This window comes from Heloderma suspectum, chromosome 3, assembly GCF_057233095.1.
Source record: "Heloderma suspectum isolate Gila_16-S chromosome 3, 16-S_ref, whole genome shotgun sequence".
In the NCBI taxonomy this organism is placed as follows: domain Eukaryota; kingdom Metazoa; phylum Chordata; class Lepidosauria; order Squamata; family Helodermatidae; genus Heloderma; species Heloderma suspectum.
In genome coordinates this window covers 256,030,808-256,057,592 of record NC_139460.1, presented here as the reverse complement: position 1 = coordinate 256,057,592, position 26,785 = coordinate 256,030,808, and the positions used below count along the sequence as shown (strand labels likewise).

The window sequence follows — 26,785 nt, the reverse complement described above, 5'->3', positions numbered from 1 at the left end:
AACTGTCACTTGAGGCACAGGTGAACTCAGTGGCATGGAGCACTTTTTATCAGCTTAGGCTGGTATACCAACTACGCCCTTATCTGGACAGAGATAGCCTAGCTACAGTTATCCATGCTCTGATAACTTCTCGTCTGGATTACTGCAATGCGTTATACGTGGGGCTGCCTTTGAAAACGGTCCGGAAACTTCAGCTGGTCCAAAATAGGGCAGCAAGATTGTTAACAGGGACTGGCCTGCGAGCTCATATTACGCCAGTACTTTTCCAGCTGCACTGGCTGCCAGTCCATTTCCGGGCCCGATTCAAAGTGCTGGTGTTAACATTCAAAGCCCTTAACGGCTTGGGGCCAGGTTACCTGAAGGATCGCCTCCTCCCATATGTGCCTGCCCGGACCTTAAGATCATCATCAGCGGCCCTTCTCCGTGAGCCCCTGCCAAAGGAAGTGAGGCGGGTGGCTACTAGGAGGAGGGCTTTTTCTGTTGTGGCACCCCGGCTCTGGAATGATCTCCCTAGTGAGGTTTGCCTGGCGCCTACATTGTACTCTTTCGGCGCCAGGTGAAGACCTTTTTATTTTCCCAGGCATTTTAGCTTTCTAAATTTTTATCTTTGCTGTTTTAAATCTGTATTTTAAACTCCTGTACTGCTGCTAGGTTTTATTGTGGTTGTATTGTTATATTGTGGTTTTAATGTTCTATATATTTTAAATTGTTTTATTGTGTGTTGTTTGGTTTTAGTTTTTGTGAACCGCCCAGAGAGCTTCGGCTATTGGGCGGTATAGAAATGAAATAAATAAATAAATAAATAATTTTATGCCCACATTTCTCTACTATGCACATTTCCCTACTGTCCATGTGTACATTTTTCAAGAGACGAGCTGTATTGAAAAGCTTGCAAAAATGCAGATTTTGGAATGCAACTTTGTCTCAGGTGGCTGAAGTTTTGGGGAGGTGAGAATTCAGTAAATCCATTAAAGGCACTGGATGGAGCAGATTTCTCAACGTTCCTTGTGTAGGAGGCATCTTCCCTAAAACTCAAGTTACAAAAATATGTTGGCCTAACACATGATGAAATGGTAAATTTTGAAGAGCAGATGCTCATTATAACAGTCCCTATAGCCACACCTCATAGACAGCTTCAGGTTTTTGAGGACCATTGGGCAAGATGCCCCCAAGGAGCCCCCTCCCTCAGTCAGTCTGCCTTCTCACTGCCATTGCCACCAGCTGCATGCATTAAGTGTGTGTGTGTGCACGCACGCACGCACGCACGCGCATGTATGCGTGTGTGCATGTGGGTACAATAGGGTTGGCGGAGAATTTCTCCCCGAAACTTCGGGGGGCCGAGTGCCAATGTGTTCGGCCCCCCGAACAAGTTTCGGGGAGAAATTCTCCGCACCTCCGCACCCCCCCCAGGACGGGACTTACCTTTGGCGAATGTCCCTCCCGGCGGCGGGTTCGGCTGGCGGTTCGTTGGGTCTTCGTCAGGGGCGGGGGCGGCAGCCGATCTTTCGACCGGCTGCCGCCGCCGCCATTCCAATAAAAGAAAAAAAACACGCCCCCTGATAGGCTACGTGATGATTAACGTAGCCTATCACGGCTAGATTTGCAAAGTCAGCCGTGATAGGCTACGTAAATCATCACATAGCCTATCACGGGTGACTTTAAAAAAAAAAAAAGCGCGTACGGATAATGGCGGCCCCCATAGGGAGCCGCCATTCCCGTTCCTTATTTGGTCGCTGTAGTCTACGTAAAGGTTTACATAGAGTACGGCGAAAATAAGGGCAACACTATTTGCGTTGCCCTTATTTTCGCCGTAGTCTACGTAAACCTTTACGTAGACTACAGCGACCAAATAAGGAACGCGAATGGCGGCTCCCTATGGGAGCCGCCATTTGCGTACGCGCTTTTTTTCCTTTTTTTTTTAAAGTCACCCATGATAGGCTATGTGACGATTTACGTAGCCTATCACGGCTGACTTTGCAGATCTAGCCGTGATAGGCTACGTTAATCGTCACGTAGCCTATCACGGGGGCGTTTTTTTTTTTTTAACTGTTTAGTTCGCAGCCGGGCGAGGCGAGGCGCCTCCTCCCCATCCTGAATTTCGGCCGGGCAAGGCGGGAAGCCTCCCCACTGGCCTGAATTTTAGCCGGGTGAGGCGGGAAGCCTCCCCCCCGGCCTGAACTTCACGGGGGGAGCAGCAAAGCGCCTGCCCCCCACCGCGAAAAGCTTCGAGGACAGGTAAGGGACTTTCGTGCACCCCTAGTGTACAACCCACACATTCCAGCAGAAGATTTTCCAGGAGTTTATTTTTTGAAGGCCAGGGAAAAACTTTTTTTTTCTTCTCAAAGTCAACAAACCAGTTCTGGCATTTTTCATCTCCACTAGGAGCAAGTCTTTTGTAAAGCAAATTAGTCTTAATTGCCCATTCAGGATCAAGCCACTGCAAAATTATTTGCATTACAACAGGGACAGCTCACAGCAATATAGTGTGGCTGGGAAAACCCCTCCCCTCCCTCTAAGCTACTGTGAGGGCTGCAGCTAAGTTCAGACAGAAGAGGAAAGTCAGAGGGGGTGGGGTGGGCAGGTGATGTCATTGTCCCTGCTAATAAAAAAATCCTCGTGGTTCAACCCTGTGAGTCCCGGGTCCACTACATCACTGGACTAATCTAGTTTTCCAAGGATTGAACTGAGTAAATTAGACACCTTCATCTTCTCTCTCCCAGGGGCACATTTTGGCATTAGGGCTTCAGCATAAGCCACTAATGTGTATGAATAAAGAGGGACAGAATGGGGCTGTTAAGTTACTATTATGCAGAAAAAGGAAAAAGCAATAGTTTTAGGAGTTCTGCTGCCGAAGAGGAATTCCTCTGGAGATCAGATTAAAGTCCTCTTATTGCGTTCTTAAGAAGCAATTTGTTTTTTGATAGGATATTTTGTGCTCACTTCCCCTGTGGATTTCAAAAATAGGTCTCTGTCTTTACTTGGGTAGTGTCAGAAGCCTTTGTAAGAAACACTTTCTCTATTTGAAATCACACTCTTTTTTGTGCCTTTTTCTGAGATACTTTCCCATTTTTCTTCCAGTAAGAAGAGAGACAGCTGATAAGTAATTCAGCAAGGTGATTGTGGTATAAATTATATTTCCATGCTGTAGAATGAGTCCAGCTGGTGCAGGCTTTAGGACAAAGAACTGTAAAAGCAGACACATAGACAGCCTTCCCCACTCCTTCATTTCCCATCTTTCTTGGATGTCTCAGCAGTGAAACACAAGCCCTAGTCAGTCTTAAGTCATTTCATATCACAAGAACGCTTACTCCACATTTCAGGAAACATTTTCAAACCCTGTGAAATTTTGTAGACAAGGTAGATTCTACAAGGTAGAATTTTGTAGATTCAGCTTTACCAGAATCTGCAGGGTTCTGCCACAAATTCGGATGGTGTCAGGCCACACTGGTCATGCACAGAAGCTTCTTGCACAGATATGATGTTAATGATGCTTCAATGAATTTGTACATGCACATCCTGTTTCCCACCTCCCAGCTGAGCAGAGCAGAGCAGAGCAGAGCAAGCTGCTCCAGCTGGTCCAGGGACTACAGAAGCAGGCAAGCTCCCAGAGAGTGAGCGAACAGAGCGAGCAAACAGGGGGAGCAAACAGGAGTGGGCCAGGGGAGTTGCAGTGGTTGAAGAGACAAAGGAGACAAAGGAGACAGAGGCTAAGAGGTAAGTTGGTTGCAGGAAGCCCAGGGGGCTGCCCCTTATCCTTCTGATTGGCTGTGAGCTCACCAGGTGCTTCTGAGAGCTCCAACTGAATTGGAGGGGTGTGGCCTGAGTACTCCCAGCAGCTAACTGGGTGGGAAGCTTCAGTCTGTTTCCCGCCTCCCAGCTGAGCAGAGCAGAGCAGAGGAGAGCAAGCTGCTCCAGCTGGTCCAGGGACTACAGAAGCAGGCAAGCTCCCAGAGAGCAAGCGAACAGAGTGAGCGAACAGGGGGAGCAAACAAGAGTTGGCCAGGGGAGTTGCAGTGTTTGAAGAGACAAAGGAGACAAAGGAGACAGAGGCTAAGAGGTAAGTGGGTTGCAGGAAGCCCAGGGGGCTGCCCTTTATCCTTCTGATTGGCTGTGAGCTCACCAGGTGCTTCTGAGAGCTCCAACTGAATTGGAGGGGTGTGGCCTGAGTACTCCCAGCAGCTGACTGGGCGGGAAGCTTCAGTCTGTTTCCCGCCTCCCGGCTGAGCTGAGCAGAGCAGAGCAGAGCAAGCTGCTCCAGCTGGTCCAGGGACTACAGAAGCAGGCAAGCTCCCAGAGAGCGAGCGAACAGAGCGAGCGGACAGGGGGAGCAAACAGGAGTTGGCCAGGGGAGTTTGGCAGAGGAGGTCAAGGGGGAGGCCCCTAACATTTTTTTTAATTATTTTTATTTTTTATTTTAACTAACTTTTTTCCATTTATTTGTCTTGTAACACACACTTTCACACCAGTGGGACTCTGCTTTTAACCTCTACTGAGTAGAGGAGCAGGCACAGGCTAGTCTAGAACAATCACAAAGCTAGACACAAAAAGGGAAAAGAGGCTATGGAAGGACAAGACTCTCCAGTGGTGGTGACCTGCAAGGTGTGTGCAATGTTTGTTTTCTTGCCTGAGAACAACATGGCCTACACCTGCAACAAGTGCAAGTTGATCACGCTGCTGGTAGGGGTGCACAAAAGTCATTTACCTGGTCTCACACCTTTTTGCGGTGGGGGGGAGGCGCTTCGCTGCTCTCCCCGCGAAGTTCAGGCTGGGGGGGGAGGCTTCCCGCCTCGCCCGGCCGAAATTCAGGACGGGGAGGAGGCGCCTCGCCTCGCCCGGCTGCGAAATTAAAAGTTAAAAAAAAAAAAACGCCCCCGTAATAGGCTACGTGACGATTAACATAGCCTATCACAGCTAGATCTGCAAAGTCAGCCGTGATAGGCTACGTAAATCGTCACGTAGCCTATCACGGGTGACTTTAAAAAAAAAAAGCACGTACGGATAATGGCGGCCCCCATAGGGAGCCACCATTCGCGTTCCTTATTTGGTCGCTGTAGTCTACGTAAAGGTTTACGTAGACTACAGCGAAAATAAGGGCAACGCAAATAGCGTTGCCCTTATTTTCGCTGTAGTCTACGTAATCTTTATGTAGACTACAGTGACCAAATAAGGAACGTGAATAGCGGCTCCCTATGGGGGCCGCCATTATCCATACACGCTTTTTTTTTTTTTTTAAGTCACCCGTGATAGGCTACGTGACGATTTACGTAGCCTATCACGGCTGACTTTGCAGATCTAGCCGTGATAGGCTACGTTAATCGTCACATAGCCTATCACGGGGGCGTTGTTTTTTTTTTCTTTTATTGGAATGGCGGCGGTGGCAGCCGGTCGAAAGACCGGCTGCCGCTCCCGCCCCGGACAAAGACCTGACGAACCGCTGGCTGGACCCGCTGACGGGAGGGACATTCAGGAAAGGTAAGTCCCGTCCCGGGTGGGGTGTGGTGGGGTGCGGAGAATTTCTCCCCGAAACTTTTTCGGGGGGTGAACACGTTGGCGCTCGGCCCCCCAAAGTTTCGGGGAGAAATTCTCCGCCATCACTAGCTGCTGGAGGAAAAAGTAAGTGGACTGGAGTGGCGACTGTCGACACTCTGGGGAATAAGAGAACTCAAAGAGTTCTTGGACAGGATGGGGGAACTACAGCAGCAAAGGGCAGACCAGAAGCTTGAAGAGCAACAGCAAGATGAGGCAGTGGGAAATGCTGAGGTGAAGAAAAGTGGAATAGAGGATACTCCTTGGAAAAGGGTGACAGTTAGGAGAAGAAGAACTAGACGCCACTCTGCACCAGTGGAAGCAGAGGAGCTGTGGAAATGATTCCAGGTACTTGCGGATGAGACTGGAGGACAGCCTGCAGAGGAAGAATCACAGGGGAACCTGCATGAGAGTGAGCAAGAGGCTAAAGGTCAGTCAATCAGAGGCGATGAAACCCAGGCCTACAAGAAAAAGAAGAGAAGAGTGGTAGTAGTGGGAGACTCCTTGCTGCGTGGGATCGAGATCCAAGTATGTCGCGAAGACCCATGGACTCGCCAGGTATGTTGTCTCCCGGGAGGACAGATTAGAGACGTGACTGAAAGGTTGCCTGCACTCATAAAGCCCACTGACAGGTATCCCTTTCTTCTCATCCATGTGGGAACAAATGATACCGCCAAGCGGAGCTACGAAGAGATCACGTCAGACTTTGAAGCTTTGGGAAGGAAACTCAAGAACTTTGGGGCCCAGATAGTTTTCTCATCCATCCTTCCAGTAGTTAGAAGAGGGATAGAAAGGGAACGAAAAATACTCCGGGTGAATGACTGGCTACGAAGGTGGTGCCGACGAGAGAGATTTGGATTCTGGGACCATGGGCTATACTTCCTGGAAGATGGGCTGTTGGCTAGGGATGGGTTGCACCTCACAAAAGATGGGAAGAATGTGTTTGGCCACAGCATGAAGAACTTCATCAGGAGGGCTTTAAACTGAATCCTACGGGGAAGGGAGATGTAATGTTGGGGGTAACAATGGACATAGGCACATGCACTGCAATGGAGAGAACAGCTCTGATAGCACCCAATAATAGTCTTCAGACACATGTAGGAAGAAAGCCAGACTATGAAGCACATGGTCTTCGATGTCTATATACTAATGCCCAGAGTATGGGAAACAAACAGAATGAACTTGAACTCTTAATACAAGAGGGAAATTATGACCTGATAGGTATAACTGAGACTTGGTGGGATGACTCTCATGACTGGAATACAGCAATTGAAGGATATAACTTGTTCCAAAAGAACAGGAGGAACAGAAAGGGAGGTGGGGTTGCACTGTATGTGAAAAATACATATCTCTGCACAGAAATACAGGAGGAGGAGCTTGGTAGCCCCATTGAGAGCATCTGGGTTGAAATAAATGGAGCAAAGAATAAAAGGAACCTGGTGATCGGAGTCTACTACCGGCCACCCAATCAAGGAGAAGGCAAGGATGAAACTTTTGAAAAGCAAATAGCCAATGTTTTAAGGAAGCTTGATGTAGTAGTAATGGGGGACTTCAATTTCCCCGATATTTGTTGGGAGACGAATTCTGCAAAACATGGCCCCTCCAGGAAATTCCTGACTTGTGTGGCGGATAACTTCCTCCTACAGAAAGTAGAGGAAGGAACTAGAGGATCGGCTATCCTTGACTTGATCCTAAGCAACAGAGATGACTTAGTGGATAAAGTAGCAGTTACAGGAACTCTGGGGGAAAGCGACCATGTTGTACTTGAGTTCTTGGTTCTAAGGGAAGCAAAAGCTGAGTGTAGTCAAACGCGTACCTTGGATTTTAGGAAAGCTGATTTTCATAAACTCAGAACAATGATCAGTAAGGTCCCATGGCAAGCGATGCTAGCGAGAAAAGGAGTCCAAGATGGGTGGCAGCTTTTAAAAAAGGAAATTCTCAAGGCACAATCACAAGCAATTCCAACAAGAAGAAAAGGTGGAAGACAACAGAAGAAGCCAATGTGGCTTCACAAAAAGCTTAGGGATGACCTGAAAACAAAAAAGGACACATAAAGGAAGTGGAAAGAAGGCCAAGTAACAAAGGAAGAGTACAGGCAGATAGCACAGAATTGCAGGGATGGCGTCAGGAAGGCTAAAGCTGAGAATGAGCTGAGGTTAGCAAGGGATGTTAAAAACAACAAAAAGGCTTTCTTCAGCTACGTGCATAGTAAAAGGCAGAGGAAAGAAATGGTGGTTCAGCTATTAAATAAGGATGGCAAAACGATAACAGATGACAAAGAAAAGGCAGAGGTGCTCAATTCCTACTTTGGCTCAGTCTTCTCCCAAAAGAGGGTCTATGACCCCCCTGGCAAAGGCGAAGTACAGGCTGAAGGGGCAGGATTGCAGCTTGAGATCGACAGGCATATGGTCAAGGAACACCTCATTACTCTGAATGAGTTCAAATCTCCAGGGCCAGATGAACTGCATCCTAGAGTCATAAAGGAACTGGCAGAAGAACTCTCAGAACCGCTGTCTATTCTCTTTGAGAAATCATGGAGGACGGGGGAAGTGCCAGATGACTGGAGGAGGGCTAACGTTGTCCCTATCTTCAAAAAGGGTAAAAAGGAGGAACCTGGGAACTACAGACCAGTCAGTCTGACATCAATCCCTGGGAAAATTCTGGAGCAGATGATAAAGGAATCCATTTGGAAGCACCTTGACAACAATGCCGTGATTACTCGAAGCCAACATGGATTTGTCAAAAACAAGTCCTGCCAGACAAATCTGACCTCATTTTTTGATCAAGTAACCTCCCTTGTAGACCGTGGGAATGCTGTAGACATCATATACCTCGACTTCAGCAAAGCTTTCAACAAAGTGCCCCATGATATCCTGATGAGAAAACTAGCTCAAAGTGGGCTAGATGAAACAACGATCTGGTGGATCCACAGTTGGCTACAGAATCGGACTCAAAGAGTGCTTATCAATGGGACCTTCTCAAACTGGGGAGAGGTAAGGAGTGGGGTACCGTAGGGCTAAGTCCTGGGCCCAGTGCTCTTCAACATTTTGATTAATGACTTAGAGGAGGAGGTGCAGGGAATGCTGATCAAATTTGCAGATGACACAAAATTGGGAGGGATAGCTAATACTTTGGAAGACAGAAACAAAATTCAAAGTAATCTGGATAGACTGGAGCGCTGGGCAGAAAACAACAGAATGACATTTAATAGGGACAAATGCCAAGTTCTGCACCTAGGAGAAAGAAACCAAATGCACAGTTACAAGATGGGGGATACATGGCTCAATCACACTACAAGCGAGAAGGATCTTGGAATTGTTGTCGATCACAAGCTGAATATGAGCCAACAATGTGATGTGGCTGCAAAAAAGGCAAATGCTATTTTGGGCTACATTCATAGAAGCATCGCTTCCAAATCCCGGGAAGTCCTAGTTCCCCTCTACTCAGCACTGGTTAGGCCTCATCTGGAGTACTGTGTCCAGTTCTGGGCACCACACTTTAAGAAGGATGCAGACAAACTGGAGAGGGTTCAGAGGAGGGCAACGAAGATGATCAGGGGACTGGAAACAAAGCCCTATGAAGAGAGACTGAAAGAACTGGGCATGTTTAGCCTTGAGAAGAGCAGACTGAGGGGAGATATGATAGCACTCTTCAAGTACTTGAAAGGTTGTCACAGAGAAGAAGGCCAGGATCTCTTCTTGATCATCCCAGAGTGCAGGACACGGAATAATGGGCTCAAGTTACAGGAAGCCAGATTCCGGCTGAACATCAGGAAAAACTTCCTGACTATAAGAGCAATATGACAATGGAACCAATTACCTGGGGAGGTAGTGGGCTGGAGGCCTTCAATACTGGAGGCCTTCAAGACGAGGCTGGACAGCCATTTGTCAGGGATGCTCTGACTTGGATTCCTGCATTGAGCAGGGGGTTGGACTCGATGGCCTTGTAGGCCCCTTCCAACCCTACTATTCTATGATTCTATGATTTCATTCGTACCCTACATCAACCTTCCCCAACATGGTGTCCTTCAGATGTATTGAAGTACAGCACCCATCATCTTCAGCCAGCACTGACATTGGCCTGCTGGCTGGGGATGATAGGAGTTATAGTCAAACACATCTGTAGAGCGTCCGGTTGGGGGAAGGCTGTTCTACAGTAAGCATAAAGGAAGTGTCCAGGGGTTCTAGACCCAGCACAGCACATTCAATTTTGGCAAGTTTGCCATGGAACCAGTGGATAAAAAGTAGTGCTGTGCCAAAAATTTCTTCCACATTATTTTTTGAGCATTCTCATTCAGTGTGATAGAAAAGAAATAGTTTTTGAAAAGAAATTCAAAGACATTTTGGAGAAATTCTCATGTGTTGGGTTCAGGGTTCTTGTGCTTACCTTACTTATGCATCTGCATCAGAGACCAGATGTATCCGCAATCACCACTCAGAAATTTTATTAATTTGGAAGATTCTGGGGAAGGTGCTGAAGCCTAAAGAATGACAACCAGTGCTAAGCCAAAATTTCTCCAAAGATATTTTTCTCAAAAATGTCCTGAGGTTTTTCTTTTCTTACCCCACTAGAAATAAAAGGTCATTTTGCAGAATTTCCCCATATTTTCTTCCTCATTTTTGGTGGGTTTCTCCTCCTCCCCCTCCCCACCACATACACAAAATGCCCATGCAAAATGGGGGCCAGGCTGCCAACACAGTTGCTGTTGCCACTTGCAGTGGCAGTGCAAAAAACAAAAATCCTTGGGAAAAAGGAAATAAGCTTTGCTACAACTCTTGCCAATGGTGAGCCTAGGGATGTTGGAGAATTCTGCCGTGGACTCAAATGAGTCCGGATTCTTTGGAATCCAGCCTCCAGAATCTGTGGAGGAACGGATCACTTACCTCCCCTCCAGGAGGATTGCAGGCGGAACAGCACACCAGCTCCATACCCCTGGTGATACGGTAATGGCGGCCACCATTACCATATTGCTGGGAGACGCACAGCTGCAAATGGCATTGTGGACACCACTTGCAGCCGTAAAGCGCTGAGTTTAACCTAAATGCAGCCATTACCATATCGCCAGCAGTATGGAGCCAGTGTGCAGCGCCGCAGAATCCTCCCAGAGTGGAGCTGCTCTGGAGGATTCTGGGGGAGGAGGAACAGATCGCCTCCCCTCCAGGCGAATTCCCCATCAGATCGGAAGGTGGGGAATCTGTACATCCCTAGGTAAGCCCTACCTGTGAGACATTATTGGAGAATTTCTCCTCCCATTGGAGAAATTCAGTGAAACTGACCTCCCAATTTCTCTGCTTACAAATAGGGTGGATAATTTCAAGGGATCATTTGTGCACAGCTCTAATACGAAGTCCAGAATGGTTTCCAGCAAATCATTTTTGGACTACAATGGATGGGTCTGCCTATAATTTCCTTTTTTAATCCACATCTTTGTTGGATATCTCAGCAGGATACAGAAGGCAAAAGCCTTGTCTCTGGTGATTCATAGGTTATTTCATATCCTTTCCCTTCCAATAACTTATTCTCCAAGTATCAGGAAACGTCTGCACCTCCTTTGGAGTTTTATGCAGAATTCATGAATAGTTGGTGGATGGGCTTGTCAGCCCATTGTCTAAGAAGACTGTATATGTGCCTCACATTTATTTGTTCTTTATTTATATTATTCCCCATCTCAAGCAGTTGGGGATAGTACCAATTCTTTATGTTCCTGCTAATTCTGACTCTTCCAGGTCCCTCTTGCAGAATACCATCTCCACCTCCATCCCATACAACCCTACATATATTAAGGACCAGGGCTGCTCCTGGCCATATCAACTCATTCCTGCACCCCTAAATCTCCCCAGAAAAGTGCCATTTCTCATCAAGTCCACAATAGATTCTTAGGTTTCTTCCCATATCTTGTGCTTCTATGAGATCATCCTTCAGTTCATTTAAATTCATACAGTAAGAACGAGTAAGAGTGTATTTTCCAAGCATATTACTTTTCTTCTGAACAGAGGGTCTACATGCGAGGTTGCAGGAGCTTGTTGCAAAAGACTTGTTTACTCTGCCAGTGTTCTGAGTCTTTCTGGTGCTACCAGACTCTGCACCATGAAATGGCCATGCGACACAACTGAGAATGTGGTCCTCCAGATCTTGATGGACTTCAACTCCTATCATCCCTGACCACTGGCTATCCTGGTTAGGGCTGAAGGTAATTGCAGGCCAACAACATCTGGAGGGCCACAGATTCCCCATAGCTTATGCACAGGTCTTCCATTTTGCCTATCATGTTCATCAGACTGCATGCTCTTCTGCTAGAAAACCCACCAGAGAAAACTTGGACCTCCTATTAACATTCCCTCTACCTTCACTTGTGAAATTTTGTTTTCCAGTGGAGCCAATAAGAGATAGCTTCCACTCTAGCTATGTTCAGCACAATTCACATATGTGATCCTCCAAAGGACCTGAAAGCTTTCATGTTGGTGTACAGGCATTTGTGATGGGACTATCTGGTGCCTGGATTAACACTCCACATGCCCCAAATGAATGGAGACGAGAGAGCTATGTCGTTAAACTACTGAACTGTACCAATTCATAACTATGATTCCCAAAGGGCTTCTTTGGTTTCCTGGCATTTCGAGTTGTTCTGGTGCCACTGGACTGCACAACATAGTATGGCCAAAAGCCACTTGGGGTCTGGAAACTGGTTGAAAGAAAAGAGAGAGAACTACCTTAGTTCCCAATGTGTGAATGGGTCTGCTTTCAATAATACGTTGGTCTTTTTATTAGCAGCTGCCAGTCTGCAGCATACTTAACTGACTGCATGTTCGCTATTGACTGTGCCTTGTTCTTGCCTAGTCGCCCAATCTGGGTTTTTCATCTCTCATCATTTTTCCTAGGTAGCAGGGATCAAAGGGATATTCCTGGCTAACAAGAAAGTGGAGGACCAAATTAAGACTTTCATCACCTACAACAAAGGGAGAGACTGGCGTTTGCTGCAGGCTCCAGATTCAGATCTGAGAGGGGACCCCATACAATGTCTGCTGGTCAGTAAAGGAAAATTTCCAAGCTGTAGTTAGTGGACTCATCAGTATTTCCATGCTCTTAGTTTCTCATATAGAAATGGAATTCACTGAAATCCATGGGGTGCCTCTATAGGACCAGGCCCTACATAGTCCCCCAATTTGCATCAATTATTTATTCTTTCTCATAATAATTTTATAATAATTAAATGAATAATAATTAATTATTAATAATTAAATGAATAACTTATCAACATCTGGTTTCACATACTCTTCAAGCCAGAAGGGATCATTATGGAAAAATTTAATACAGGCTATAGAATCGTCCCAAACTTTGAAATATTCTACAAAGAAATAGCTTGGGATCAAATTATTTATTTACATATATTTGTCATTCTCATTTCAGAAGGTGCAGAGCAATTATCAAGATATTTAAATGCAACAGCACACATATAAATAACAGAGTAACAATAAGCACTCAGAAGATCAGACTAAAACAGATTAAACCATGTCATGTGCAATTTCAAGAGCCCTAGCAACTTAACTCCAGCTGTCATCCCAGCTGAAAATGCCCTTGCAGTGCTTCTGAAAGATGCTCAAACTGAGAGTTTAGCAAGTTTCCAGAGAAGGGGAATTTCACAGCCAAATTGCCTCTCTGCATGACCTTAATGTCCAAATGTACTGCAAGAGGGTAATATCAATTGATTTAAGGGAAGAAAGTTGTGGCGATGGTGGCACTTTCTTTGTCAGGCTCAATGAATGTCTCCAGAAATAGAAGAAAATGTGAACAGCACTGCCAAGAAGGTAGATTACTCTGTAAATTTGGTATTTATTTACCAAAACTTATTTCCATTATTTCTCAATCCTTTTAGCCCTTCTGTTCCTTGCACTTGCACTTGCAAGTCTCTGAAAACCCCTATACTTCAGGCAGCATCTCAAGCAAAGAGACAGTTCCTGGACTTCTGGTTGCTACAGGTAAATTATTTGGCTCTGCTCAGTTGTTCTTTCTTGTTTCAAATGCATATCTGCTGTTCCAGGGAAATGATCATCTATAATATTTACAGATGAACCACCAAATCAACTTTAAGCCCATGACTCTTCCAATTCCCCTTTGCACCCACTTCCCAAGTGCTGTTATTCATACCCTTATGCCTTGTTCTGCCCTTTCTAAGGCCTCTGATAGACAGACCCCTCTACTAACTGCCAGAAGCCATCTCACTCTAAAAGATGTGATCATATCTACGCAAGGGTTTTGAATAAGGCATGGACCTTCTGCTTGATAGTGTGACTTGCAGATCTCTGAGAGAGGAAAAGCCCAATAAACCCTAAATCCCTGCATGGGTGTGTTCTCATCACTGGATCACAGTCCATACGTGTTGTTTCCTTGTTTTCACATACAAATTAACTAGAGTATACAAAGACAGAGTCTGCTGAGGAATGCAGTCTCCTGGGGTCAGAGATAGATTGTTTTGAGCAGATGTTGCAACAATATTTTCTAGAAATTGTCCATAATCATAAGAGCTAGTATCTTGCATTCTAAAATTTTAAGCAAAGGGCCTCATGATATTTCTGACAAATAGCTTATTCATCCAAGTAGTCATTGTAATTTTTTGGGTGGTCACCTAAGGTCTGCTGCTGGGAGAAAATGTGTAGTGTGAAGAAGATTAGCCCAGTGAGCACAGCTTACATCTGGCTTATATCATCCAGTGCAGGGGTGTTGGCCTCTATGCTGACCTCTGGGGTTTGGAGTTTATCTCTGGGTCAGTCATGGGTGGGTGGAGAGGCACTGTAAATGGGTAAACTCCAGTGGGGATGACCCCAAAGGGGGAGCCAAGTCATTGGGGGTCACTACTTCAGGAGGACCCCATGGATGTGGACATTACTCTATTATGTGGATTTCAATAGAATTAGGAGTTGTTATCTAATGGAAGAATCTCCTAAGTGAGAGACAGGAGGGATGAGTTGGAAGGTATATTTAATAGGATTGTTGTTGTTGTTCAGTTGTTAAGTCGTTAAGTCATGTCCGACTCTTCGTGACCCCATGGACCATAGCACGCCAGGCCTTCCTGTCCTCCGCTCTCACCCGGAGTGTGCTCAAGTTCATATTCATTGCATCGGTGATGCTATCTAGCCATCTCATCCTCTGCCGTCCCCTTCTCCTTTTGCCTTCAGTCTTTCCCAGCATCAGGGTCTTTTCCAGTGACTTTTCTCTAGGAGTGCACGAAAGCCACTTACCTGGTCTCGCAGCTTTTCGCGGTGGGGGGGAGGCGCTTCACTGCTCTCCCCCCGAAGTTCAGGCCGGGGGGGGAGGCTTCCCGCCTCACCCGGCCGAAATTCAGGCCGGGGGGGAGGCTTCCTGCTTTGCCTGGCTGAAATTCAGGCCTGGGAGGAGGCGCCTCGCCTCGCCCGGCCGCGAAATAAAAAGTAAAAAAAAAACACGCCCCAGTGATAGGCTACGTGACGATTAACGTAGCCTATCACGGCTAGATCTGCAAAGTCAGCCGTGATAGGCTACGTTAATCGTCATGTAGCCTATCACAGGTGACTTTAAAAAAAAAAAGCGCGTACGCAAATGGTGGCCCCCATAGGGAGCCGCCATTCGCGTTCCTTATTTGGTTGCTGTAGTCTACGTAAAGATTTAGGTAGACTACGGCGAGAATAAGGGCAACGCAAATAGCGTTGCCCTTATTTTCACCGTAGTCTACGTAATCTTTATGTAGACTACAGCGACCAAATAACGAACGTGAATGGCGGCTCCCTATGGGGGCCACCATTAGCCGTACGCGCTTTTTTTTTTTTTTAATTCACCCGTGATAGGCTACGTGACGATTTACGTAGCCTATCACGGCTGACTTTGCAAATCTAGCCGTGATAGGCTACGTTAATCATCATGTAGCCTATCACGGGGGCGTTTTTTTTTTTTTTTAAACTTTTATTGGAATGGCGGCGGCGGCAGCCGGTCGAAAGACCAGCTGCCGCCCCAGCCCCTGAGGAAGACCCGACGAACCGCCGCTGGGACCCGCCGCCGGGAGGGACATTCAGGAAAGGTAAGTCCCGTCCCGGGGGGGTGCGGGGGGTGGGGGGGTGCGGAGAATTTCTCCCTGAAACTTCTTCGGGGGGCCGAACATGTTGGCGCTCGGCCCCCCGAAGTTTCGGGGAGAAATTCTCCGCCATCCCTACTTTTCTCTTCACATTATGTGGCCAAAATATTTGAGCTTCAGCTCCAGTATCTGTCCTTCCAATGAGCACTCAGGGTTGCTTTCTTTTAGGATGGACTGATTTGACCTCCTTGCAGTCCAGGGGACTCGTAAGAGTGTTCTCCAGCACCACAGTTCGAAAGCATCAATTCTTCGGCGCTCAGCCTTCTTTATAGTCCAGCTCTCACAGCCATACGTTACTACTGGGAAAACCATAGCTTTGATTATACGGACCTTTGTCGGCAAGGTGATGTCTCTGCTTCTTACTACGCTGTCTAGGTTTGCCATAGCTTTCCTCCCAAGGAGGAAGCATCTTTTAATTTCATGGCTACAGTCACCGTCTGCGGTGATCTTGGAGCCCAAGAAAGTAAAATCTGTCACTGCTTCCATTTCTTCCCCTTCTATATGCCAGGAAGTGATGGGGCTAGATGCCATGATCTTCGTTTTTTTAATGTTGAGTTTCAAACCAGCTTTTGCACTCTCCACTTTCACCCTCAACAAGAGGATCTTTAGATCTTCTTTGCTTTCTGCCATTAGGGTGGTATCATCTGCGTATCTGAGGTTGTTGACAATTCTCCCGGCAATCTTAATTCCGACCTGTGATTCATCCAACCTGGCGTTTCGCATGATGTACTCTGCATCTAAGTTAAATAAGCAGGCCGACAATATGTAGCCTTGTTGTACTCCTTTCCCAATTTTGAACCAATCGGTTGTTCTTACTGTTGGCTGTTGCTTCTTGTCCCTCATACAGGTTTCTCAGGAGACAGGTAAGGTGGTCTGGTACTCCCATCTCTTTAAGAATTTGCCACAGTTGGTTGTGATCCATACAATCAAAGGCTTTAGTGTAGTCAATGAAGCAGAAATAGAAGTTTTTCTGGAATTCTCTTGCTTTCTCCATGATCCAGCGAATGTTGGCGATTTGATCTCTAGTTCCTCTGCCTCTTCGAAATCCAGCTTGTACTTTCGGTACTTCTCGGTTCGCATACTGCTTTTCAGCATATCCTTGCTGGCATGTGAAATGAGCGCAATTGTATGGTAATTTGAACACTCTTTGGTGTTGCCCTTCTTTGGAATTGGAATGTAAACTGACCTTTTCCAGTCTTGTGGCCACTGTTGAGTGTTCCAAATGTGTTGGCATATTGAGTGCAGCACTTTAACAGCATCATCTTTTAGGATTTTAAATAGCTCAGCTGGAATACTGTCATCTCCACTAGCTTTGTTGTTAGTAATACTTCCTAAGGCACACTTGACGTCACTCTCTAGGATGTCCGGCTCCAGTTCAGTGACCGCACTATCATGGCTATCAGGGACATTCAGATCTTTCCTGTATAGTTCTTCTGTGTATTCTTTCCACCTCTTCTTAATCTCATCTGCTTCTGTTTAGGGATGGTGGAGAATTCTGCCACGGATTCCAGTAAGGCTGAATTCTTTAGAATCCAGACCCCCGGAATCCATGACGGAACTGCCTCCTGCCCCCCACACCCCTGCGGAATCCCCCCAGGACGGTACTTACCAGGGGCAGATTCGGCAGCGGCGGTGCTGGATTCGGTGGTGGCAGCGGTGGCGGCTGGTCTCCTGGCCGGCCGCGGCAGGGCTGCTGCTGCCGCCATTGCCATCTTCGCACTGTGATAGGCTACGTAAGAATTTATGTAGCCTATCATGGCTAATGTAAAAAAACCACAAAAACACGCAGCATATGCAAATGGCGGTGGCTATGGCAGCCGCCATTTGCATGGCCTATTTTTCGCCGACTTATGTTACGTAAATATTTATGTAAGATAAAACGGCGAAAAAAAGGGGAATGCAAATAGTGTAGTCGATGCTATTTGCGTTCCTTTATATTTCGCTGTTCTAGCCTACGTAAATATTTTTACGTACACTACGCTATTTGCATTCCCCTTTTTTTGCCATTTTATCTTACGTAAATATTTACATAAGATAAGTCAGCGAAAAATAGGCCACGCAAATGGCGGCCGCCGTAGCCACCGCCATTTGCATATGCTGTGTGGTTGTTGTTGTTTTTTTACATTAGCCGTGATAGGCTACCTAAATTCGTACGTAGCCTATCATGGCTGTCTAGCTGGATGCAAATGGTGGCCGCTACAGCGGCCGCCATTTGTGTCCGCACCAGGCCGTCCGCAGCTCGAAATCCAACTGCGGGTGGCCCTGGCCAGCTGCTCTGCGGTCTGGCCGCGGAGTGGAGCCGGCCGTCGAGGATTCCGGGGGGGAGGACCGGATTGCCTCCCCCCCCGTCGAGGATTCCGCGAGGAGGGATGGAGCAAAGGTAAGTGGGTTTCGTACATCCCTACTTCTGTTAGGTCCCTGCCTTCTTTGTCCTTTATCATGCCCGTCTTTGCACAAAATGTTCCCTTGAGATCTCTGATTTTCTTGAAGAGATCTCTAGTCTTTCCCATTCTGTTGTTTTCCTCGATTTCTTTGCATTGTTCATTTAAGAAGGCCTTCTTGTCTCTCCTTGCTATTCTCTGGAAATCTGTATTCAGTTGGGTATATCTTCCCCTTTCTCCCTTGCTTTTCGCTTCCCTTCTTTCCTCAGCTACTTGTAAAGCCTCCTCAGACAGCCACTTTGCTTTCTTGCATTTCTTTTTCTTTGGGATGGATTGAGTTGCTGCCTCCTGAACAATGTTACGGACCTCCGTCCATAGTTCCTCAGGCACTCTATCTATCGGGTCTAATCCCTGAAATCTATTCCTCACCTCCACTGTATATTCATAAGGGATATGATTTAGGTCATACCTGAATGGTTTTGTGGTTTTCCCTACGTTTTTCAATTTCAGCTGAAATTTTGCGATAAGAAGCTCATGATCTGAGCCACAGTCAACTCCAGGTCTTGTTTTTACTGACTGTATAGAGCTTCTCCATCTTTGGCTGCAAAGGACATAATCAATCTGATTTTGATATTGACCAGCTGGTGATGTCCATGTGTAGAGTCGCCTCTTGTGCTGTTGGAAAAGAGTGTTTGCTATGATCAGCGTGTTCTTTTGGCAAAACTCTATTAGCCTTTGTCCTGCTTGATTTTGTACACCAAGGCCATGCTTGCCTGTTATCCCGGTGATTTCTTGACTTCCTACTTTAGCATTCCAATCCCCTATGATGAAGAGGACATCTTTTGTTGGTGTTAGTTCTAGAAGGTGTTGTAGGTCTTCATAGAACTGATCAACCTCAGCTTCTTCGGCACCAGTGGTTGGGGCATAGACTTGAATTACCCTCTGCTCTTCCCCAGTAGTATATTGGTGTCAGGGTAGAAACTGAGCCCAGAGAGCCCCAGAGCAGTTTTGATTCTGAGGAGGAACAACAATCCGTGGGAGAGGAGCCAGCTCATCCCTCACAGTCTCAGTACCTGCAGAGATTTCTCCTGCCGGCATTCCTGAGATAGATAGTGACCCTGGTAGTGAGGGAGTGTGGGAGGGGGGCTTCTTAGATGCTTGATGCAGACGCAAAGAGCGATGAGCGATGGAGGGCGTGGAAAGGAGGTGTAGCACCCGTTTGGCGCGCAAGCAACAGCTGCCTCTCATGGTCCCAAGGGAAAGAGGGAGGATCTCTCCCTAGCCCATATGTTCTGGGTCTTGAAGTGACTCTTTTTCAAATGGGGATTAACTGCCTACTTGAAGCTTAGGCCACTCTGCTCTTCCTTGCTTTAGTCGCTATAAAAGGATTGAAAAGAACTCCTTTTGTCTGTGTCTTGAGTTGGCTATTAGAATCTACTGAGAGAGGCCACCAAGGTGCTCCTGACAATTGGACACCTTCCGACCTGAGGGGCTCATCTTCCAGCATCATATCTTTTAGCCTAGTGATATGTAGGGATGGCAGAGAATTCCTCCACGGATCTTGGTGAGGCCGAATGCCAGGGAATTCGGCCCCCCAAAATCTGTGGTGGAACGGCCTGCCCCCCCTGCCCCCCCACGGATTCCCCCCGGGACGAGACTTACCTGGGGCAGATCTTCCAGGTGGCGGTGGCTCCGGCGGCGGCTTTGGCCGTGGCTTTGGCGGCAGCTGGTCTTCTGACCGGCTGCCACCACCATTTATAGTCTTGTCGCTTTTTTTTTTTACAAGGCGTGATAGGCTATGTAAAGACTTACGTAGTCTATCATGTCTGGTTTTAAAACAAAAACAAAACAAAACAAAACATGCGTACGCAAATGGCAGCTATGGCTGCCGCCATTTGCGTTCCTTATTTTTGGCCGTCTTAGTCTACGTAAATATTTTCGTAGACTAAGACGGCAAAAATATGGGGAACGCAAATAGCATAGCGGACGCTATTTGCGTTCCCCCTTATTTTCACTGTCTTAGTCTACGTAAATATTTACGTAGACTAAGACGGCCAAAAATAAGGAACGCAAATGGCGGTGGCCGTAGCCGCCGCCATTTGCGTACGCGCGTTTGTGTGTGTTTTTTTTAAGGCAGAAGTCTTTACGTAGCCTATCACGGCTGACTACAGGGATGCAAACAGCGGTGGCTACAGCCGCCGCCATTTGCGTCCCTGCTAGCCAGCGGCTGGATGTCCGGCTGCTGGCGGAGCCGGCCGGCCAGGATTCCGGGGGGAGGGACGGAGTGCCTCCCCCCCCATTGGACCCAGCAGAGCCAGGTAAGGGGATTTCATACATCCCTAGTGATATGTTCCATGGGGTTTTCTTGGCAAGAATACTGGAGTGGGTTGCCATTTCCTTCTCCAGTGGACCACATTTTGTCATAACTCTCCACCATGACCTGTCCGTCTTGGGTGGCCCTGCACGGCATAGCTTATCGCTTCACTGAGTTACGCAAGCCCCTTTGCTACAACAAGGCAGTGATCCATGAAGGGGGTTAATAGGGTTCTCTCTGTATAAAATCTAGATCGCAGGGTGCTTGAATTGGACATTACGATTAATGCAGTTCGATTGGTAGAGGCGATCAGAGCAACATCTGGTCCAGTTTTATTGGACGAGTTTCAGTCATTGAAGCCTTAAGATGCAGGCAGGGAGCTTGGCCAAGTCTGGTTGACCACTTTTGTGTCTGACCCTTGCCGTTCATGGCTTATTACATCAAACAAGGAGGGGATATCTGGCTGGGTCCAGGAGGTTGTAAATTCCTCCTTGAGAGAGGGACTGGTGCTGGCCTCTTTAAAAGAGGTGGCAATCAGGCCACTCCTGAAAAAGCCTAACCTGGAGCTGGAGGACATTAACAATTATAGGCCAGTGGCCGACATCCCCTTCCTTGGCAAGGTGCTTGAGTGGATGGTTGCAGGACAACTACAGGCACTCTTGGATGTAATAGATTATCTAGATCCATTTCAGTTGGGCTTCAGGCCTGGTTTTGGAATGGAGAGCTAGTGTGGTGTAGTGGCTAGAGTGTTGGTGTCAGAGTGGAGACTGAGCCCATAGAGCTCCAGAGTAGCTCTGATTCTGAGGAAGAACACCAATCCATGGGAGAGGAGCTTGCTCATCTCTCACAAGCACAGCAACTGGCAGAGATTCCTCCTGCCAGCATTCCTGGGATAGATAGTGACCCTGGCAGTGAGAGAGCACTGGAGGGGGGCTTGCTGGACGCTCGGCGCAGATGCAAGGAGCGATGACAGATGGAGGGAGCTGAAAGGAGGTGCTCTGCTTATTTGGTGCTCAAATAACGGTCGCATCCCAAGGTCCCAAGGGTAAGAGGGAGGATCTCTCCATAGCCCATAAGTTCAGAGTCTTCCTGTGCTTCTCCTTCAAATGGGGTCCAACTGCCTTACCTGGAGCTTAGGCTACTCTGCTGCCTTTCCCCAGTGCTGTTCCTTGCTTAGTCACTAGTGATCAGTATCTGAAAGAGTCATAACGTAATAAAGGGATAAAGCCTTGGAAAGAATCCTCGTCGTCTGTGTCCTGAGTTGGCTATTGGAGGGGATTGCAAGAGGCAGCTAGGGCGCTCCTGACAGTTGGACTGTGTCAGGGTGGAAACTGAGCCCATAGAGCCCCAGAGTAGTTCTGATTCTGAGCAGCTGGCAGAGATTCCTTCTAAGAGGGAGGATCTCTCCATAGCCCATAAGTTCAGAGTCTTCCCGCGCTTCTCCTTCAAACGGGGACCAACTGCCTTACCTGGAGCTTAGGCTACTCTGCTGTCTACCCCAGTGCAGTTCCTTGCTTAGTCGCTAGTGATTAGTATCTGTAAGAGTCATAAAGTAATAAAGGAATAAAGCCTTGGAAAGAATCCTCATCATCTGTGTCCTGAGTCGGCTATTGGAGGGAACTGTAAGAGGCAGCTAGGGTGCTCCTGACAGCTTGGTCCCCATTCCTCTTTTTTTTTCCTCTGCTCCTGCTGCCTCTGGAGGGTGCCATGGACCCGGTGGTGCAAGCTATCATGCAAGAGAACCAGGCTCTTCGTGATCAGGTTGCTCAACTGATGACTGCCGTACATGCTCTGCAAGCTGCGGCTCAACCCCCACCACCCCCGATTCCCCCCTGCCGCAAGTGCCCAGTGGCTCTGCCAGAGAAGTTTTCTGGTGGGAAAGGACTTTTTCAGATTTTCCGTGCCCAATCAGAGCTGTACATGCACCTTCGACCTGAGGATTTCCTGACGGAACAGGTTTGTGTGGGCTTTATCATTAACCTACTTTCAGGAATGGCAGCTAAATGGGTTTCGGGACTTCTCATTAATGACCCCCTGCTCGGGGACTATCAAGGTTTCATGACAGTGATGGCCAGATTTTTTGGTGACCCCCTGTGCACGCAGATGACTTCTTGGGAGATTTGCCACCTCAGGCAGGGAAACAACTAGTTTCCAGCTATGCGACAACTTTTTGCTTGCTGATGCAGGATTTACAGTGGAATGATGCCGCACTGGTGGCTCAGTTTTTGGACAGTTTGAACGATGAGATCTTGGATGAGTTGGCACGCATGCCTAGCCCACCTACTTTGGAGGACCTCATCCAGACCTGCATCCAGATAGATAGTTGGCTGAAGGGGCACCGGCAGACCCAGCGGGGCCCGGGGGTTGAGATTTCCCTCCTCCCATTCCCCCACATTTCCTGCCCCTCCCTCACCCCCTGCCCCTGCGGTGGGGGCAGAGGAGACCCCGAAGCAGCTGGGAGCTACCTGAGCCCCACTGCTGCCAGAGGAACTAGAGCGGCGGCGCACAGAGCGCCGATGCTTTTGGTGTGGAAAGCTGGGACATTTCACCAAAACCTGCTGTGCCAGCCCCACAGCCCCACTGCCTCCTTCTCCTCTCCTTCCTCCTCCTCCTCCTCATCCCCAGGCCTGACTAGGCTGCCCCCCAAGCCTGTTGGGTGTCTCCAGTGTGGGGGTCAGTTCCCCACCAGGTGGGTGCCTTCCTCAACCCCCCACCCTCCCATCTGCTATTGCATGTTCACCTCCGCTCCTCCCAGTGGGGTGGGGTGGAGGCCCTGGCTTTAGTGGACTCTGGGGCTATGACCAGTTTAATGGATGAAATGTTCGCTCACCTCCACAAGATTCCTACCCTGCCTCTTCCTGCCCCCTTGGCAGTTGAGATCATCGATGGGCATCCTCTTTCTCCAGGCGCGGTGACCCGGATTACAGCTCCGCTCACTCTGTGCACCCAGTTCCACATTGAGCAGATTCAGTTTCACTTGGCCAAGGTTCCCCAACACCCATTTGTGCTGGATGTTTCCTGGCTCTCTAAGCATAATCCTCAGATTTCTTGGGGGCTTCAGCAAGTGGAGTTCTCGTCTCCCTACTGCTGGGAGCATTGCCTCCCAACCGAGGCTCCAGTCCCAGCCCAGGCCTTAACCCTTTCCTCCCCCTCCTCGTCTGCTTCTGGAAGTTCTTCAGCTACCGTGATCCTCCCAGAGAAGTATGTGGCTTTTTGGGATGTTTTCGACAAGAAGGAGGCTGACCAGCTCCCCCCTCACTGCCCATTTGACTGTGCCATTAACCTCATTCTGAGGGCGACCATCCCCACTGGCCAACTGTATTCAATGTCGGAGCCAGAACTTTGAGCTCTGCAGGAGTTTTTGGATACAAACCTCAGCCGTGGCTTCATTCACCCCTCTTCCCCTGCCTGTGCCCCTACCATGTTTGTGCACAAAAAATTGGGAGAACTCCACCCGGTGCATGACTTCCGAGCGTTGAATTCGGTCTCGATCCCCGACAAGTACCCCCTCCCCTTCATACTGGAGATGCTGGAGCACCTGGGGCGAGCCAAGATTTTCACAAAGTTGGACCTGCATGGCGACTACAATCTGATTCGCATCTGGGAGGGGGATGAGTGGAAGACCTGTTTCAGCACCCAGTACGGAGCATATGAATACCTAGTGATGCCATTTGGGCTCACCTGCGCCCCCCCCCCCACGTTTTTGCATTTTATGAATGCCATCTTCCAGGACTATTTGGACACTTTCCTCATTGTTTATCTCGATGCTTTACTTATATTTTCTGAGGACCCCCACGCCGATCAGCACCATGTCTCCACCATCCTCCACCTCCTCTGCGAGCACCATCTTTATGCCAAGCTGGAGAAATGTGCATTTGACATAACCTCTTTGGGCTATCTTGGCTACATTATCTCAGCTGACAGTATCAGGATGGATCCTGCAAAGGTCCAGGCTGTCCTCTCCTGGCAGGCTCCATCCACCAAGAAGGACTTGCAATGTTTTCTGGGGTTTGCATATTTTTACAGAAAGTTCCTGCCCAGCTTTGCTTGGCTGACATCTCCTCTCATGGACCATCTTAAGGGCAGGAAATCTCCTTTTCATTGGACAGCATCTACCCAACAGGCTTTTGAGGAACTTAAGAAGCTTTTTAGTTCTGAGCCGATCCTGTTACATCCCGACCCAAGGAAGTCTTTTGTAGTGCAAACTTATGCCTCTGACTTTGTGGTTGGGGTTGTGCTTTTTCAGCCAGATCAGGTGGGCGGCAGGTTGCAACCCTGTGTCTACCACTCCAGGAAGCTGAACATGTCTGAGAGGAATTATACCATCTGGGAGAAGGAACTGTTGGCCATCAAGTCTGCTTTGGAGACCTGGCATCATCTTCTGGAGGGGGCACAGCACATAGTTGAAGTCAGAACTGACCATCGCAACCTGGAACATCTTCAGACAGCCCGTGCTTTAACCAGCGTCAGATTAGGTGGTTGCTTTTTTTCCCCCGGTTCCACCTTAAGATTTGCCATGTGAAAGTCTCCAACAACCTACAAGCAGATGCTCTTTCTCATAAGCCTGACCTCCAGCCAGGGGGTGAGGGGAATCCCTCCCCCTCTCTGATTCTTCCCCCTCAGAGCCTGGCGGCAGCTGCAGTGCCTTGCTATTGGGAGGAGCTCCTTCACTCTGAACAGGCTCAGGATGCTTTTGTCTGCACAAAAGTGGAGGAATTGGGGCTAGCCTCTGCCCCTCCCCAGTCTACCCCCTTCTCTTTGCAAGGTGGCCTGCTTTACCATTCCGGCCGGGTCTATGTGCCTTCTAGACCCCTCTGCGAGAAGGTCCTCCATCAGTGCCACAACTCCCGCACCGGGCATTTTGGCTTCGCCAAGACCCTGCACGGAGTAACGTGGGATTTTTGGTGGCCTCGTGTGTGTCAGGACGTCAAGACCTATGTCGCCTCCAGCCCAATCTGCCAGTGGGCGAAGGCCCCCTCAGGCAAGCCCACAGGCTTGCTTCACCCCCTGCCTACCCCCTCAGGACCTTGGAAACTGCTCTCCCTTGACTTCATCACTGACTTGCCTCGCTCACACAGTAAGACCACTATTCTGGCGGTGGTGGATTTGTTTTCTAAGATGGCCCATTTCATCCCCTGCTCTGGGTTGCCCACAGCCAGGGAGATGGCGGAGCTTTTTTTGGTGCATGTTTTCTGGCTCCACGGATGGCCTGAGGGTCTCATTTCGGATAGGGGGGCCCAATTCACTGCCTATTTCTGGAGGGAGCTACTTGGGCTTCTCCATGTGATGCTCCATCTTTCCTCCGCCCACCATCCACAGACGGACGGTCAAACCGAGCACACCAATGCTGTCCACCCTAGCTCGCTCTTCAGTGCCTGCAGCCCATGAGTTTTTAGAGGCATTGCGAGCAGTACACCACCTCTTATGGGACTCCCTCGAGCAAGCCAAGACAGCCTACAAGGCCTCTGTGGGCTGGCGGTGCCAGCCAGGTCTGTCTCTGCAACTGGGAAACTAGGTTTGTTTGTCCACCCAATACCTCCCCTCTCACTCGCCTGCAAAGAAACTCGTGCCTCGTCACATGGGGCCTTTCCAGATTACTGCCCACATTAACCCTGTTGCTTTTTGCCTGGCTCACCCCCCCTCCATGAAGATCCATCCTGTTATTCATCGGTCCTTGCTGTCCCCTCTGGTTTCTGGCGACCCTCATTGCTCGGCCAGCTCCCACCCTACCTCCAGTGCTGGTGGAGGGGGAGGAGGAGTTTGAAGTTGCAGAGATTCTGGACTCCTGCCTTTCTTGCAGCCGCCTGCAATATCTGATGGACTGGAAGGGGTACGGGCCAGATGAATGATCCTGGGAACCTGTGGAAAATGTGCATACTCCATTGCTGCTGAGGCATTTCCACCAGCTATACCCCCACAAATCTGGGGCACTAGGGGAGGAGCATGAGGGGGGGCCTCATGGGAGCGGGGATGATGTCAGGGTGGAAAGTAAGCCCATAGAGCCCCAGAGTAGTTCTGATTCTGAGGAAGGACAGCAATTTTTGGGAGAGGAGCTTGCTCATCTCTCACAAGCACAGCAGCTGGCAGAGATTCCTCCTGCCAGCATTCCTGAGAGAGATAGTGACCCTGGCAGTGAGAGAGTACTGGAGGGGGGCTTGCTGGATGCTCAGCGCAGATACAGGGAGCGGCGACAGATGGAGGGCGCTGAAAGGAGGCGCTCTGCTCATTTGGTGCTAAAACAACGGTCACGTCCCGGGGACCAAAGGGTAAGAGGGAGGATCTCTCCATAGCCCATAAGTTCAGAGTCTTCCCGTGCTTCTCCTTCAAACAGGGACCAACTGCCTTACTTGGAGCTTAGGCTACTCTGCTATCTACCCCAGTGCAGTTCCTTGCTTAGTCGCTAGTGATTAGTATCTGTAAGAGTCATAAAGTAATAAAGGAATAAAGCCTTGGAAAGAATCC

The 26,785-nt window shown here is 48.5% G+C and overlaps 1 protein-coding gene across 1 annotated transcript in view; it reads left to right on the top strand.

Moving 5' to 3' along the window:
• SORCS3 (sortilin related VPS10 domain containing receptor 3) overlaps positions 1–26,785 on the top strand; it is a 516,588-nt gene that overhangs the window by 333,542 nt on the left and 156,261 nt on the right. Inside the window, exons 10-11 of the mRNA XM_084841986.1 lie at positions 12,405–12,551; positions 13,400–13,502. Coding sequence (XP_084698112.1) covers positions 12,405–12,551; positions 13,400–13,502 — 250 coding nt within the window. The remainder of the gene's footprint in view (positions 1–12,404; positions 12,552–13,399; positions 13,503–26,785) is intronic.